The following is a 15811-nucleotide window of genomic DNA, read 5'->3' on the forward strand; positions in this document are numbered from 1 at the left end:
TCTCAGGCTGTCGCAAATATGTCACTGCTGGGGCCCATCCTCTCCAATGAGTAACAGCTGAGACAGCACTATCCCTTGCCGCCTTGTTTTACTGCCAGATTGCTCATTGGTGGAGCTTAGAACAACACAGGGGTAGAACTTCAGGCTACATGGAGGCGTGGCTTTAGGTGGCACATAGGCAAAGCTTTGGACATCTCCAGAGGAGATGTGGCTTCAACCAGCCTACCGCCCAGGTGGAGTCGGGGGTGTTGTGAATGGGTGATGCTTCAGGCACCCAGGAGGTGAATGGTTAGGGCTTCAGACTGCTGTTGGTGCTGACAGGATTTTTCTTTTTCTGTCTGCACTGCAGTGGATTCTGTAGGTCTACTATCATGGGGGGGCCTTTTGCTACATCTTCAACTGCCCCATAATTAATTGGCCCTGCCCAGCTTTACTCTGCATATTTCTCTGGATCGTCATGGTGAGTTGGCAGAGAATATCCATCTCCCAGGCTGTAATAAAAGAGAGCAGTTCAGTTATTAGACAGAGCAGTTGTTAGAGAGAGTGCTGATAATAATAATAAAGATGAACTCCAATAGTGGAGAGAGCACCTCTCCTCCCACCTGCCTACTCAGTGATGGATCCAGGGGATGGCAGGGGGAGGGGATCGATCAGGGTCCTGATTGCCCCCCTGGATCCACCACTGTCTTTTAGACAGGCAGAGGATGGTGTGAGGCAATATTGGTTTTAACATGTTTTCAGGTTATATAGCCAGATAGAGACATAGGGGTAAATTTACTAACATTTGCATTTTGAGTGATTCGGCATATGATTTGCATTTGATTTGTTTTCGATTTTGCATTTGGGTATTTACTAAAGGCCAAATCGAATGTAAAACCGAATTTTACTCAAATCGAACATCGGAAAAACATCAGTACTTTTACATAGACCAACACACAGATCCCTTATTTACTATCATTCGATTTGAAATTGAACACAAAATGGACCTTCAAATCGAACTTCAAATGCCCAAATTAATAGACCTGCTTCATGCTTTCGATTTGAGCATGAGCAGGTCGGATTGACAGATGCATGCAGACATCAGTGAGATGCCTGCATGTTTCTTACTGTAAAAAGCTAAGAAAGAGTTACATTTTTTTTAAAAAAGACGTGGGGTCACCCCCTAAAACAGAACCAGCCACGGTCTTTTCATAGCCAGTCCTGGTTGTTTAAGTACAGGGAAAAAAATAGGTAGGGTTCCACTGTACTTAATAAAACCAGCACTGGGCTCTGGGAACCAGTCCTGATTCTGGACTTACAGGGAAAAAATTAAGTAGGGTTCCCCTGTAAGATCCAGAACCAGCAACGGACCCTTTCTAGCGGGGGACTGATGCCACAGCCAGGAGAGCCCTATCACCGGGCTCCCCAGCCGCAGCATCAGCCCTGACCGCTGGTCAGCCCAGACCAGGGATCCCTGGGGAGTTTGGGGCCCCCCAATAAAGGGGTCCCCCTCTCCAGGGCATGCCTAAGCTGATAGCCCAGGGCTATCCCCACTACCCCTGGGCAGTGGGTGGTGGGTTGATAGTGTAGGTGTGGTGTAAAAAATACACTGTAAAAACATTGTCTTTACAGTAGAACTGCAGGTCCCAGCAAACTCCCCCACATGCTGGTACTTGGAGAACCACAATTACCAGCATGTGGGGCATTAAGGGCCCACTGGGACCTGTAGTTCACCTGTAAAAGCAATATAAAAAAAAAACAGTACACACACACCGTACACAGTTCCACAGCAAAATACAATATTTCAAACTATATAAAATGCACTACATTTAAACTATCAACCCACCACTCACCGCCCAGGGGTGGCGGGGATAGCTCCGGGCTATCAGCTTAGGCTAGGGGTGCCCTGGAGAGGGGGAGCCCTTTATTGGAGGAGTCCCCAACTCCCCAGGGATCCCTGGCCCAGGCTGACTAGTGGTCAGGGCTGATGCTGTGGCTTGAGGGCCCGGAGATAGGGCTCCCCTGGCTGTGGCATCAGTCCCCCGCTAGAAAGGGTCCGGTGCTGGTTCTGGAGCTTACAGGGGAACCCTATGCAAATTTGTCAATGTTAGTCGAGAACCAGGACTGGTTCCCAGAGCCCAGTGCTGGTTGACTAAGTACAGTGGAACTGTACATATTTTTTTCCCTGTACTTAGACAGCCAGGACTGGCTATGAAAAGTCCGGGCTGGTTCTGTTTTAAGGAGTGACCCCACATCTTTTTTTTTAACATTTAACTCTTTCTAAGGTTGTTACAATAAGAGACATGCAGGCATCTCACTGATGTCTGCATGTATCTGTGTGAAAATGAACTGCTCATGCTGAAAGTGAAAGCATGAAGCAGTTCGATACAGACGGGGATTTGCAGTTTGGGTTGAAGTAGGATTTTCTACACGATTTGTACATGAACATGCCACATCGAACAGCAAATCACTGTTCCAAACAGACCCAAATCGAATTCGATTTGAGAAATGCTTCATGATTTGAAGAGGGATTTGAACTTTTGATTTGAGTCGGTTTGAGGTGAGCTAAATCGAACTACAAAACGAAAGTCAAATCGCCCCTTAGTAAATTTAACCCATTGTATTGAATTATAGTTTTCAGTGGCACAATGCCTTTAAAAAAACTTTAATGTTGGGAGGGGCCTGGACTAACACAGCAGACTTGAAGCAGTGATGGCTGATCTAATCTTAGTACTACACATCCTATAGGCACATGCTGTTCATTAGGTCTCACATGTGTGCTGACATTTCAGATTACAATTTTATTTATACATTACCAGCTTACCTTGTATTTATAGGTAGCAGCCAATACATCTTCTGATGCCCAAATACTCTTTGAAAGTTCTTAAAGCCAAGAGAAAGACCATCTCTTGCAGAAGAGGCATCATTAAAGATCAGTTCTACATTGAGGACACAGAAAAAACATGGATAAGTCACAGATGTTTACGTGCAGACAAGCAGGTGTTTCTTTACATTCTAAAAATTGTGCTAGCAACCTATAGACTCTGACTGTGTTATACCTTTTTACTCATGAATGCCCCCAATAATGTAATCATACTGCAATTTATCTAAAAATACCTGTAAATGTGCAGTTGTAGTACAGTGCCATAAAGCTCAGTACATTTTAAGAGTCTTAGGGGGGTATTCAATTTGGAGCGAAAAGTCCGTGCTGGACTTTTCGCTCCACATCGGAGGTTTGACAGGGATAAAGTATTGGGCATGTATCCGCTTTATCCCTGTATTCAATTAGAAATCAGCAAAAACGGGAGCCAGCGGAAAGGTAAGTATCGCAAAAAATCGAGAATTTTCAGGAATTGTTCCTGGGACCCCCCTAAAGATGTCTAGACATCGGGGATCACTATGGGTATTTTTGCCTGCTGAAGGAAGTCGGGGTTTGTAATAGCCGCGGCAGGTACATAAATGTGGCTTATGAAGAAGGGGTGAAGAATAGCACTTAGATTATTTAAAAAATATATATATATTTCCATTAAATTTGGGGTACATGAAAATGGGTGCAAGCATATTTTTAAGTCCCTAAATTTGTTTAAAAAAAATTCTTCAAAAATGTACCTGCCGCTACTACCCGCAATGAACACCTGCCGCAAATATGGGGACCCCTCTGGAATCTATTTTGCTACTTTAGGATTTTGCCCCCCATATTTTTTTTTTTATCCCAAAATTCAAGTTAATTTTTTGGGGTGTCCCGATTTTTTTGAAAACTTTTTTGACACCCATTAATTTTAGGGGCCATCCCCAGGGGTGCAGGCTATTTTTTTTTAAGCCTGCACTCCTAAACTACAATTGTGCACTTTTTTCGCCATGTAAAACATGATGAAAAGTTATCCCCTTTTTTTAACAAAGCCTTTTCGCACCAGCGAATAGTCTTTGAAATTGATTACGGGGATAATTAAAATAGGTGAAAATGACCTGGCTTTTCGCAGCCAAATTGAATACTGCCCTTAATTAACCATAAGTATGAGCATAGCAGTGTGCATGGGCTCATGGATAAGCGGGATTCATGCCCAGTTCAGAAAAGCTGAAGTGGATTCTAGGATGGTAGAACATTAGTCCATTTATAATTCCTACAAAAACAACAATTATTGTGAACAAACAAAAAAAAATCTATTTGATGCATGTAAAGCCGGGTACATGCTATGCAATTATTGGACTGCTCAGCCAATAAATGGCTTGTTGACCTGATCATTGAAAAATGTGTATGCAGGGGCATTACAGAGTTTGAAGCCGACAAAGGGCTTCAAACGCTCCTGCAACGGTCTGATCAGAAGGACAATATAGCATGGATGGATAGATTCCTGAAGTACACAAATGTTCTCCTCTGATAGTAAAACACATTTGAAGCTCCTTATCAAAATGAGGGCCAGGGAAATGCAGTATAATAACCATGTCTCCACACCTTTAGTGGCAATAACACACATGTTCCAGGCAGCAAACAGAGGCAGGGTAATAGCATCCTTCAGCAGGAGAAGGCCTGACATCTTCCTCCTGCTACACTGCAGTTGTCAGTAGAAGATGACCAGTGAGTGCAAGTTCAATAAATAAATGTTTATTCTTTTTCTTGCATATTAGGTAAAATAAAATAAGAGATAAAGCTCCCTCGCCCACTTCCTATGATGGAACTACAGATGGTTATAGGGAGAACAAATTATTTCCTATTCTATGCACCTTCCTCCTACAGCATGGTGCTACACTATCATCTCTGTCCCTCTAATGCTAATGGAGACAACTACACCACCATTTAATTAATTTTCTATAATTTTATAATTCTATGAGTGAGCTTCATTACCAACTGTCAGCCTGTTTCTCACTAAGAGACAGCAGTTGAAGATTAAGAACATCAGCAATACGATGGACAATGCTGCAGATAGATAGAACAGGAGATGGATGTTGACAGATATTTCAGTGTTCTGTTCATCCTGCAAAGGGGAGAAAAAGAGCAGAGTGATAATAAAGACTTATGTTTGCCCAGTGGCAGGGTAAATGAGCATGTAGAAAATACATGTGCATTACAGGATGTCTTGTTTAATATTTAACTGTCTCAAAATCCACAAAATATATTTCTTAATCTAAAGAGTAGCCAACCTTTGTGTTACTATAATCTGTAGGGGACTTCAGAAACAGGTACTGTAGCCATAGGAACCGGATATTTACTTTAATTTTCTAACTGTACTAAAGAAATGACAGAATGACTGGAAGCTGTGGGCACCGCCTCGTTTTCTGATGTTACCTGTGGAATAGTTTTAGATGTTTCCCTGTGTGTAATAAGGAAGTAAGGGCCTGATTCGGACAGTGGCGTAACAAGGGTGGGGCAACAGGGGCATGTGCCCTGGGTGGCAGCACGTAGGGGGCACCAGTACAGGGACAGACCGGACCTGGCCCCGCTGCCATTCATTTGTACCGGGGCGGATCGTCGCCTGTCATTTCCCGGTGCATATCTCCCTACAAGGTGCAGTCCCAGTAATGGTGGAGCTTACATACATATACCTCACACAAGAAAACAGAAAGACAATCTTACCTTCCAGGACAGAATGAAATATTGGAGAACTGTACCAGCAACATAAAAGCAAGACAGCAAGGAGTACATTAGCAGCAGCAGGAAAGATTTGTAATTGGAAAATCCAACACAGTTATTCAGCCTATAATTAAAACAAGACTTTTTTTGTAATTCAAAAAGCAATAAATGTAAAACACATCAGACAAGCTGCAAGTCTCTAAACAGCACATACCCAAAGCAATGATGGTCCATCATCAGTACACATCTGAAAGAAAACAAAATAATTTTTATTCATTTACTAAAACGATCAGCTAGCAAAATGCAATATGCAGTATCCTTCAAATATATATATATATATATATATATATATATATATATATATAAATATTTATAGACATGACCCAGGTCATTGTGACCTGGGTTATGATTTTCGCACTACAGGCGACCCAGGGCCTGAATCAGACCTGCTCGCGAGCGCAAAGCGCTCGCAATTGGGCCGATGGCCAGGCAGTGCGCATGCGCGGCGTGAGCCCCGGCACGAGTGAGAACTTCACTCGCTCGGGGCTCGCAGCAAAACGGGGGGCTGTCGATGTTGATCGACAGCTTGCCCCGTTTTGTCTGCGGGTCGGGGGGGTGGCTAGCCAAACGGAGGCGTTCCCGAAGGAATGCCTGCCATTTGGGGGCGGCCCTACTGACATCACACGTGATGTCAGTAGTGAATTTCCTGCTCTATTAGAGCAGGAAGTTCACTGGGGCTTGCGGTGGACGAGACCCTACCACAAAGGTCTCGTCGCAAGCCCGATGGTCGCGACCATCGCCAGGCCGCCCGCTATAACTGTGGGTGGTCACCCACAGCTTAGCGAGCGGCCTGGAGGCCGGTAAAAAAAAAAACGGCCCACCCTGATTCAATTAGTGAGCGCCTCTGAATCAGGGCCCCAGTTCAAACCCAGGAAAACCCTGCTACCAAGGAGGGTCCAGACCCGGGACTCTGACCTGGGTTGGGCCCTTTCACACATAGTGTAGACCCTGGTTGGTATTGGTAAGCGTGCACTGGCAAAAACCCGGGTATTTAGGTTATGTGTGAAAGTCATGTGACTCTATACCAGGGACAAAATTGCACATATTAGGCAATTTGTGGACTTACACATCACAGGCTGAACAATGGTGGCACCTGTCAGGCTTCAGCAGCTGGCATTTATCACAATATCTGATCTCTATATAAAAAAAGAAAACAAAGGTTAATGAATAAAACCCAACAGTACAGTAGAGGAAGAGTTTTAATGATACAAATGTAAGTTCCCAGGGCCTGCTTCAGACCCGGTCGCAAGCGTTGAGCGCTCGCAACCGGGTCGATAGTGGCCCAGAGTGCATGCGCACGACGGAGCCGGCTCCGTCGTGCGCATGCGCGAGACCCGGATAGCGATGGGCAATCCGTCGCTCAGGGTCTCGTACCAAGGGGGTGTGCTGTCGATGTTGAGTGACAGCACGCCCCCTTTGGTGGGCGGGCCGGGGGGGTGGCTGCCCAGACGGAGGCGTTCCCATGAGAATGCCTACCGTCTGGGGCCGGCCCCAATGACATCACAAGTGATGTCAGTGGGAGAGCTTTCGGCTCTGTTTAAGCCGAAAGCTCTCGGGCTTGCGGCAACGAGACCCTACCACAAGGGTCTCGTCGCAAGCCCGACGGTCAAGACCATTGCAACCATCTTCCTGGCCGCTCGCTATAGCTGTGGGTGGTCACCCACAGCTATGCAAGCGGCCAGGAGGCCGTTCTAAAAAAAAAAAAAGACCGGCCTTGATTCAGATCGAGCACTCTGTCAGAACGACCGGCTCTGAATCAGGGCCTCAGGACCTCATTCAGAGCCGGTCGCACAGAGCGTGCGGTCGGTCTGAATGAGGGGAGGACGTCTTGAATTTTCAAGACGTCCTCCTTTGCGATGGCAAGGCTGTGGGTTAATACCCACAGCCTTACGACTGCCTAAGGTGATGGTCACCATCGGGGCTTACGACGAGACCCTAGGGTAGGGTCTCCCTTGTCGTAAGCCCCGGAGAGCTTTCGGCTCTGTCTGAGTCACTAGTGATGTCAGTGGGGCTGCCCCCAAACGGTAGGCGTTCCCATGGGAACGCCTCCGTTTGGGCTGCCACCCCCCGGCCCGGCTTCCAAACGGAGCGAGCTGTCAATCAACATCGACAGCTTGCCCCCTTTGGATCGAGACCCGCTACGTCTGGCGCTGTCGGTCGTAGCGGGTCTCACGCATGCGCATGATGGCGCAGGCGCCGTCGTGCGCATGCTCTGTGGGGGGCCATCGACCCGGTCTGAGCGCATCGGCGCTAACGACCGGGTCTGAATGACCCCCTCAGTCCTTAGCCTAATCTAAACTTCATTCACACTGAATGAACACTTCTCTCCTGCCCGCTACTGCTGGGCACTATATAGCAGGGCAGCAGCACAACAGGCAATGAGAGAACCAAGACTAATGCTGCTTAGTGGCAACATCCTCCCTGGACCCGCCCCAGAGGGCTGGGAAGGGAGACTGCTGCCACTGAGCAGCAGCAGTCTCTGATCTGTGCCTTCCTAATGTGTAGTGTGTAGAAGAGAAGTGTTGTGAAAGGGGGACGATTGCCCTAATCCCCTCCGATACGCCCCTGTAGCCATGTCTCACCATGAGATAACCTCTTCCCTTCTAAGTTTCCCACCTTTTGTACCTGATATTGTATTGATGGGCAAGCGCATAGCAGCTGCACTGAGAATAAGCTGCTTGTCTTCTTGCGTCTGCTTCTCCTGGTACAACTCCTTGTCAGACTCAGATAAATAAAACTAAGGTAAAGCACAGACACAGGATAGCATTAGGATGGCGACTACTGTGTGATCAATGTGTTTGATAAATGATAGAAACTGATTGGTTGGTACTTTATCTCTCGCCACTTAATCTCTCACCAAGATTTGATAATTCTCCACCTTTGTGAGAAATATAACGTCTGCAACATCACTGATTTCTGGCATTTTTTTGCAGCAGGATTTAAAGCAGCGATTTTATTAAGGATAAAGGGCCTCATTCAGAGGCGGTCGTTAGATGCAAGTGGTCACTCTGAATCAGGGCGGCCGCTTGCATCCTGAACGGCCGCCTCCTTGTCGATCATTAAGCTGTGGGTGAACACCCACAGCTCTAACAACTGACATGGGTGATGGTCACGATGGTCAAGACCATCGCGACCATCGGGGCTTACGACCAGACCCTAGGGTAGGGTCTGGGCACTCGTAAGCCCCAGGGAGCTTCCTGCTCTGTTCGAGCAGGAAAATCCCCACTGACATCAGCAATGATGTTAGTGGGGTTGCCCCCAAACGGCAAGCGTTCTGACTGGAAAGCCTCCGTTTGGCCGGGCAAGCCCCCGGCCCACACAGCAAATGGGGCGAGCTGTCACTCAACATCGACAGCTCACCCCCTTAAATCTTATGGGAAACATGCCAAAAGACAGCTATGTGGACAAATCCCAGTTTATTACACTTTCCTCTCTAAGTTTAATTTTATTTCACATGAGGATTTCTGTACATAAGAAGTCTTGCAGAGGTTGCCAGCCAAAAAGACTTTCATGCCCCTCTTGCATTATTTTTCTCTTGGAAAGGTCACTGGAGTCAAAATATAGAACTTTTAAGTGTTTTAATGATATTACCAGGGATAGTACAATACATGTAATCAGCTCTGAATGCGGAAACATTATTTCCAATGATCCTGTACACAGCCAGATTTTTATTAGTGGTCTAAGGGTCTCATTCAGACCCGCTCGCGAGCGCAGGATGCTCGCAAGCGGGTCGATGTTACCCAAATGCGCATGCGCACGACGGAGGGAGCTCCGTCGTGCGCATGCGTGAGACCCGGCTAGTGACAGCCAAGCTGTCGCTCCGGGTCTTGCACCAAAGGGGGCGTGCTGTCGATGGTGAGTGACAGCACGCCCCCTTTGGTGGGTGTGCCGGGGGCGTGGCTGCCAGACGGAGGCGTTCCCATGGGTAGAGCCAAAATCACTCCAGGGTTTGCGGCAGCGAGACCCTACCGTAGGGTCTCGTCGCAAACCCAATGGTCGCGATGGTCTTGACCATCGCGCCCATCATCATGGACGTTCGCATAAGCTGTGGGTGGTAACCCACAGCTATGCGAGCGGCCAGAAGGCCGCTTCAAATTTAAATAGGACGGCCCTGATTCAGAGCGAGCGCTCTGGTCAGAGCGTCCGGCTTTGAATCAGGGCCTAAGTCAGTTGAGTTACTATTTACTACACTACTTGTTCAATCTAAGGGGCCTATTTATCATGAAATATTTGAGGCATATTCCCTGAAAAGACCCGTTTTCCGGGGATATCCTCAAATACTAAGTATTCCCCAGATGTACTATGGAGGGATTGTAGCAGATATCTTTAATATCTGCTGAGGTCCCTCCATTTCCGACAGCAGCCGCAACCCCCGTAGGTTTTAGGAGTCCTGGGACAGGAGTGAAGAGACCTCTGATGCGGTCACTTTATTCTAAGCACATTGTAGGGAGCCGCTGTCACTACATGTGCAATTTATTACATTCTGGTGCTAATATCACATACTGCAATGTGATCATGGGTGCTTCTATCACTCCCAGATCACATTGAGTATGTGATAATGGATAAATGGGCCCCTAAATGCATTAAAGGTTTGTCAATGTACTTTTGTTTAAATAAAAATAGATATTTGTACATACACCGAGGGCTGCCATCAGAGACTGTGGGGCCTGGGACTAGCAAAATAGGCATGTCCCCCGTACCCCCCCCTACACATAGTCTCACACATACACATACGCTGCATCCATAGGCACATTCCCCTCTGTCTCTCAGTGACCCCCCACATTCCCCTCTGTCTCTCAGTGCCCCCCCACATTCCCCTCTGTCTCTCAGTGACCCCACCCCCACACACACACATACACACATTTACCTATCTCTCAGTGCCACATTCACATTTCCCTCTGTCTCTCATTGATTTCCTCCTTAGCAGTTACATTATTATAATGGGAGTCCTCACCAGTGAAGAAATAATCCTGTTAGAGGGATCGGCCGCTCCCTGCCCCATGTTGAAGAAGGTTATTACGGCTTTCCCCAACCACAGCCAGACCCTTAGGATGATCCAGCCGCGGAGCTCAGGAGGGGGTACTGCCTAGAGCGGGGCAGAAATGGGCCACTTGAGTGCCAAGCGGTCTCCTGCAGTGCAGGACCAGGGAAGTCTCAGGCACCCAGCAATGATCACTTCTTTGCACGGTGGGTGGGCCGTGAGGTGGGCTGGGACTCAGTGGAAGAGAGGGTGGTCCCAGGCTGCATCTGAGTTGGAAGATGAGCTCTGTGTGGCCTTGGCCAGAGTTTCAATGCAGCCCCTATCATAGGAGCCAGGGGGAAGCGGGCACATTCTCTGCAGCCCCCTTTGATGACAGTCCTGGCAGCCCCCCCTGATGACAGCCCTGCATACCCCCCCTTGTGTTTACACATGTATTTAGCTTTCTTTTATATAGATGAAGTAATGCATGAAGTTTTTTGTCTACTCACTGTACACTTTGCTACATTTCATGCCATGTGCTTCTGTGCAGCATACATGACATAATTTGGCATTACAGAAAAGAGTCTTGGTGTTATAATAGATACAGGTATGAAACAATAAATGAATACTGTACATTGGTATTTACCTCTTTGGGTGGTTTTGCTGGTCTTGAACGTACCGTTGTCCAATAGGAATGCAGAAAGATTATCAAAAGTAGGTGAAAAAACACCAAGTAGATAACTAGAACAGCAAAACCAAAGTTAGTAGAACACAACTCATCACAGACAAACTCACAAGGCCTAAAAACCCTGCAACCCTTCAGCTGTTATGAGACTATAAATTCCAGCATCCCTCCAGCCATATAGTTACACCAAGACCAAGAGAGCCCCAGCGCGCTGCCTCTGCTCAACTTATTACAAGTTTAGCTCACTTTCCCCCATCACAATTTTTGCCACCCATTGCTGCTGACTCCAATGCTTTCCCACCTTGCTGGGACCTCTATGTTAGCACCACAACACAATCAGCTCTGCATTTTACTTGGGAATCCTGGCTCACTATCTGCATGCAAAATTACAAGTAAAGCTATAGCTTTTTCTTCCCCAAATATGTGATCCCTGCTGAACAATAATAAAGTTATGTACCCCAAATGTTCCAGCTCAACCTCCAATCTTATTTCCCTTCTAATTCCACTCATGGTAGATGGCTCTGTGTGGAAAGTGTGACCGGGATGGAGCTGGTCACTGGCGATGTTGGCTGGGCGGACTTGCGGCCGGATGTGCGGGATGCTCTTATCACTGACGGTCCCTCGTAGAAATGGGGATCGACGGTGGAGACACCCCTGGCCAGGAGTGAGTTGCTGAGCATGCCTGGGAGCAGGGGGGGAGAGGGGCTGGTCCGGGGTGGAGCCGGTCACTGGAGGTGTGAGCGGTGCGGACCAGCAGGCGGGTGGGCTGAGAGCTTTCTGCACTGGTGGTCCCTGGTGGGGATGGGGATCTTTAGTGGAGGTCAGCCTGGATCGGTGTCGGGTTTGATGTGAGGGTCTCCAACGTGTTTCGGCACAGATGCCTTCTTCAAGGAGGTGTGAGAGGATCAATGCTTCTGAGGTTCTTATGTAGGGCACTTCCGGGGGTGGGGGTGTGATCAGGTGACTCATGGGGCCAATGGTGTGTTTGAAAGGTAATGTGGTGCAGGTGTGTGCAGGAACTAGTTGGAGTGATGAATTTAATCAGATTAGGCCACTGGTGTGTTTGATAGGTAATATGGTGCAGGTGTGTGCAGGGACTTGCTGATTGGTGATGCGGTGCAGGTGTGTGAAGGAACTAGCTGGAGTGGTAAGTGTAATCATATTAGGCCAATGGTGTGTTTGAGAGGTAATGCGGTGCAGGTGTGTGCAGGGACTTGCTGGAGTGATAAGTGTAATCATAATGGGCCAATGATGTGTTTGAAAGGTAATGTGGTGCAGGTGTGTGCAGGGACTTGCTGATTGGTGATGCGGTGCAGGTGTGTGCAGGAACTAGCTGGAGTGGTAAGTGTAATCATATTAGGCCAATGGTGTGTTTGGGAGGTAATGTGGTGCAGGTGTGTGCAGGGACTTGCTGATTGATGATGCGGTGCAGGCGTGTGCAGGGACTAGCTGGAGTGATACGTGTAATCATATTAGGTCAATGGTGTGTTTGAGAGGTAACGTGATGCAGGTGTGTGTAGGGGTTTGCTTTTTTTTTTTTTTTTTGAAATGTAATGCGGTGCAGGTGTGTGCAGGGACTTGCTGATTGGTGATGCGGTGCAGGTGTGTGCAGGAAGTAGCTGGAGTGGTAAGTGTAATCATATTAGGCCAATGGTGTGTTAGAGAGGTAATGCGGTGCAGGTGTGTGCAGGGACTTGCTGAATGGTGATGCGTTGCAGTTGTGTGCAGGAAGTAGCTGGAGTGATAAGTGTAATTAGGTTAGGCCAATGGTGTTGTTTTTTTTTTTTTTAAAGGTAATGCGGTGCAGGTGTGTGCAGGGGCTTGCTGAATGGTGATGCGGTGCAGGAAGTAGCTGGAGTGATAAGTGTAATTAGGTTAGGCCAATGGTGTTGTTTTTTTTTTTTTTTGTTTGTTTGTTTTGTTTTTTTGAAATGTAATGCGGTGCAGGTGTGTGCAGGGACTTGCTGAATGGTGATGCGGTTCAGTTGTGTGCAGGGACTAGCTGGAGTGATACGTGTAATCATATTGGGCCAATGGTGTGTTTGAAAGGTAATGCGGTGTAGGTGTGTGCAAAGAATTGCTGAATGGTGATGCAGTGCAGGTATGTGCAGGGACTAACAGGAGTGATAAAAGGTGAGGTGATAGGGGTTGGGGCTGGAGGAGAGCGTGGGTGGGCTGGTTGGAGATTACTTCGTTATAACAGATTTGACTTCGTTGTCAATGTTGAGTCCCCTGGGGGTTAATGTTTTCAGCGTGAATATCCATCTAAGTTCCTCCTTGTTGAGGATTTTGTTATGGTCTCCGCCTCTCCAGTTTTTTTGCATGTGTTTGATTCCTATGAAAGTGGTGCCTTGTGTGCTGCTATGGTGGTATTCTTTGTAGTGTACGGGTATGTTATGGTTCTCTGTTTGTTTGGTGATGTTTCTCAGATGTTCGGCAATTCTGGTTTTTAGTGGTCTGGTGGTCCTGCCTATGTATTGTTGATTGCATGGGCATTGTATGAGGTAGATTACGTTGTTAGTGTTGCATGAAATGTGTTCTTTAATTTTATACGTGGTGTTTGTCTGTGTGGATGAGAATGTTGTAGTGGGTGTGGTGCTTCTATATTTTAGTGTGACGCAGTTGGTACATGAGCCGCAGTGGAAGAAACCCCCTGTGAGTTTGGAGTTGTCTAGAGTGCTTTGTGTTCGGATGGGTGGAGGAATGTGGTTGGATACGAGTTTGTTATGGATGTTGGGGGCCTTGCGGTAGATGACTTTGGGTCTGTTGGGTAGGATACTTGTCAGTTGTGCATCTTCCTTAAGTAAGTGCCAGTGTTTGTTGATGATTCTTTTTATTTGTGTCGCCTGGGTGTTGAATTGTGTGATGAAGGGAACGTGGTTGTCTGTGTTTTGTGGTTGTTGTTTGTATTCCAGAAGTGGTTTCCTATCTTCTAGTCCTATTCGGGTGAGTGTGGCTTCTAATGTGTCCGGTTTGTATGCTTTGTCCGTGATAGTCCGTGAGTTTTGTGCAGTTGCGTCTGATCCGCTTGAACTGTCCTGTGGGGATATTGCTGAGCCAGGAGGGGTGATGACCACTACTGGAGAGGATGTAACTGTTGACGTCTATGGGTTTTTGAAAAGTCTTGGTCTGTATCTGGTGATTATCAATGTATATTTCTAGGTCTAAGAAGTTGACGGAGGATTGGCTGTAATTGGTCATGAATTTGAGGTTCCAGTCATTGTTGTTGATGTATTGAATGAAGTCAAGGAGTGTGTGTAGGGGACCCTTCCAGATGCAGAGGACGTCGTCTATGTATCTGGTCCATAGGACCAAATTCGCATCCCAGTCATGACCCGTCCATATGTGGGAGTCCTCCCAACTGCTCATGAACAGGTTAGCATAACTGGGCGCGAACTTGGTCCCCATAGCGGTGCCAGTCCTCTGCAGGTGGAAGTCCCCATCGAACCAAAAGTAATTGTGTGTGAGAATGTATTCAATGCCCTGGAGGATGAATGCGATCTGTTCTGGTTCCAGTGTGTCGTCGTGATTGAGATGGTGTTTGATGCTGTCAAGACCCTGTTGGTGATTGATGATCGTGTATAGGGATGTGACGTCGCTGGTGACTAACCAGTGGTCATCTCCCCAGGTGGTGTCCTCGAGTATTTTTAGTATGTGTGTTGTGTCCTGTAAGTGTGAGCGTTGGCATTTGACATATGGTTGAAGATAGTGGTCAATGTATTGTGATAGATTAGATGAGATGGAATTGATGCCGGAAATGATGGGTCTACCTGGAGGGTGTGTCGTGCTTTTGTGTATCTTGGGGAGATAATAGAATACGGGTATGACCGGGTTTGGGTTATGGATGAAGTTATATTCCTGCTTATTGAGGATGCCTGTGTCTAAACCGGTCAGGAGTATGTGTTTCAGTGTTTGGTTGAACTTGAGTGTCGGGTCAGAATTGAGTTTCTCATATGTGTCTCTGTCTTGAAGGATGCGCTGTGATTCTGCGATGTAGTTGAGTTTGTCCAGGAGTACTATGCCCCCCCCTTGTCTGCTGGTTTAATTATCAGGTTTCTGTCCGATTTGAGATTGTTCAGTGCACTTTTTTCGTTAGTGGTGAGGTTTGGGTTGTGCCGTTTGTTAGAGGTATTGAGTTTGTTGATGTCCTCTGTTACCAGATGTTCGAAGGTGTGTATGAGGTGGCCTTTTAGGTGATTGGGGAAGAAGCTGGATGGGGGTTTGAGTGTAGTGTGTTTGTATTGGTTATGTATGGGTTCTTTTGTGATGGGGTTGGACATGAAGTATTTTTTGAGGGTGAGTTTCTGGATGAATCTGTATAAATCAAGGTAAGCTTCGAATTTGTTAAGAGGGTTATGTGGGGCGAATTTAAGTCCTTTGTTTAGTATGGAGATGTCATTCGGTGTGAGGGTGCGGCTGCTTAGATTGAAGATACCTGTACTGTTGAGTGGTGTGGGATTGGTCAGTGTTTTGGTGGTTTGTCCACCTCTGCATCCTCGTCTCATTGGTCTAGCTTGCGTTTTGGCCTTGTTGGGGTGTGTGTTAGGGTAGGTGGCAG

The 15811-nt window shown here is 47.1% G+C and overlaps 1 protein-coding gene across 1 annotated transcript in view; it reads right to left on the reverse strand.

Moving 5' to 3' along the window:
* Positions 1-419: 419 nt before the first annotated feature.
* Positions 420-15811, reverse strand: part of LOC148505862 (palmitoyltransferase ZDHHC20-A-like) — a 28245-nt gene continuing 12853 nt past the window's right edge. Inside the window, exons 3-10 of the mRNA XM_088447658.1 lie at positions 11215-11309; positions 8234-8345; positions 6675-6744; positions 5763-5795; positions 5552-5672; positions 4823-4952; positions 2804-2918; positions 420-491 (exon numbers count right to left, since the gene is read on the reverse strand). Of these exons, the coding sequence (XP_088303784.1) occupies positions 431-491; positions 2804-2918; positions 4823-4952; positions 5552-5672; positions 5763-5795; positions 6675-6744; positions 8234-8345; positions 11215-11309 (737 nt within the window). The 3' untranslated portion in view covers positions 420-430. The remainder of the gene's footprint in view (positions 492-2803; positions 2919-4822; positions 4953-5551; positions 5673-5762; positions 5796-6674; positions 6745-8233; positions 8346-11214; positions 11310-15811) is intronic.

This window comes from Taudactylus pleione, unplaced genomic scaffold, assembly GCF_031769625.1.
Source record: "Taudactylus pleione unplaced genomic scaffold, aTauple2 ptg000436l, whole genome shotgun sequence".
In the NCBI taxonomy this organism is placed as follows: domain Eukaryota; kingdom Metazoa; phylum Chordata; class Amphibia; order Anura; family Myobatrachidae; genus Taudactylus; species Taudactylus pleione.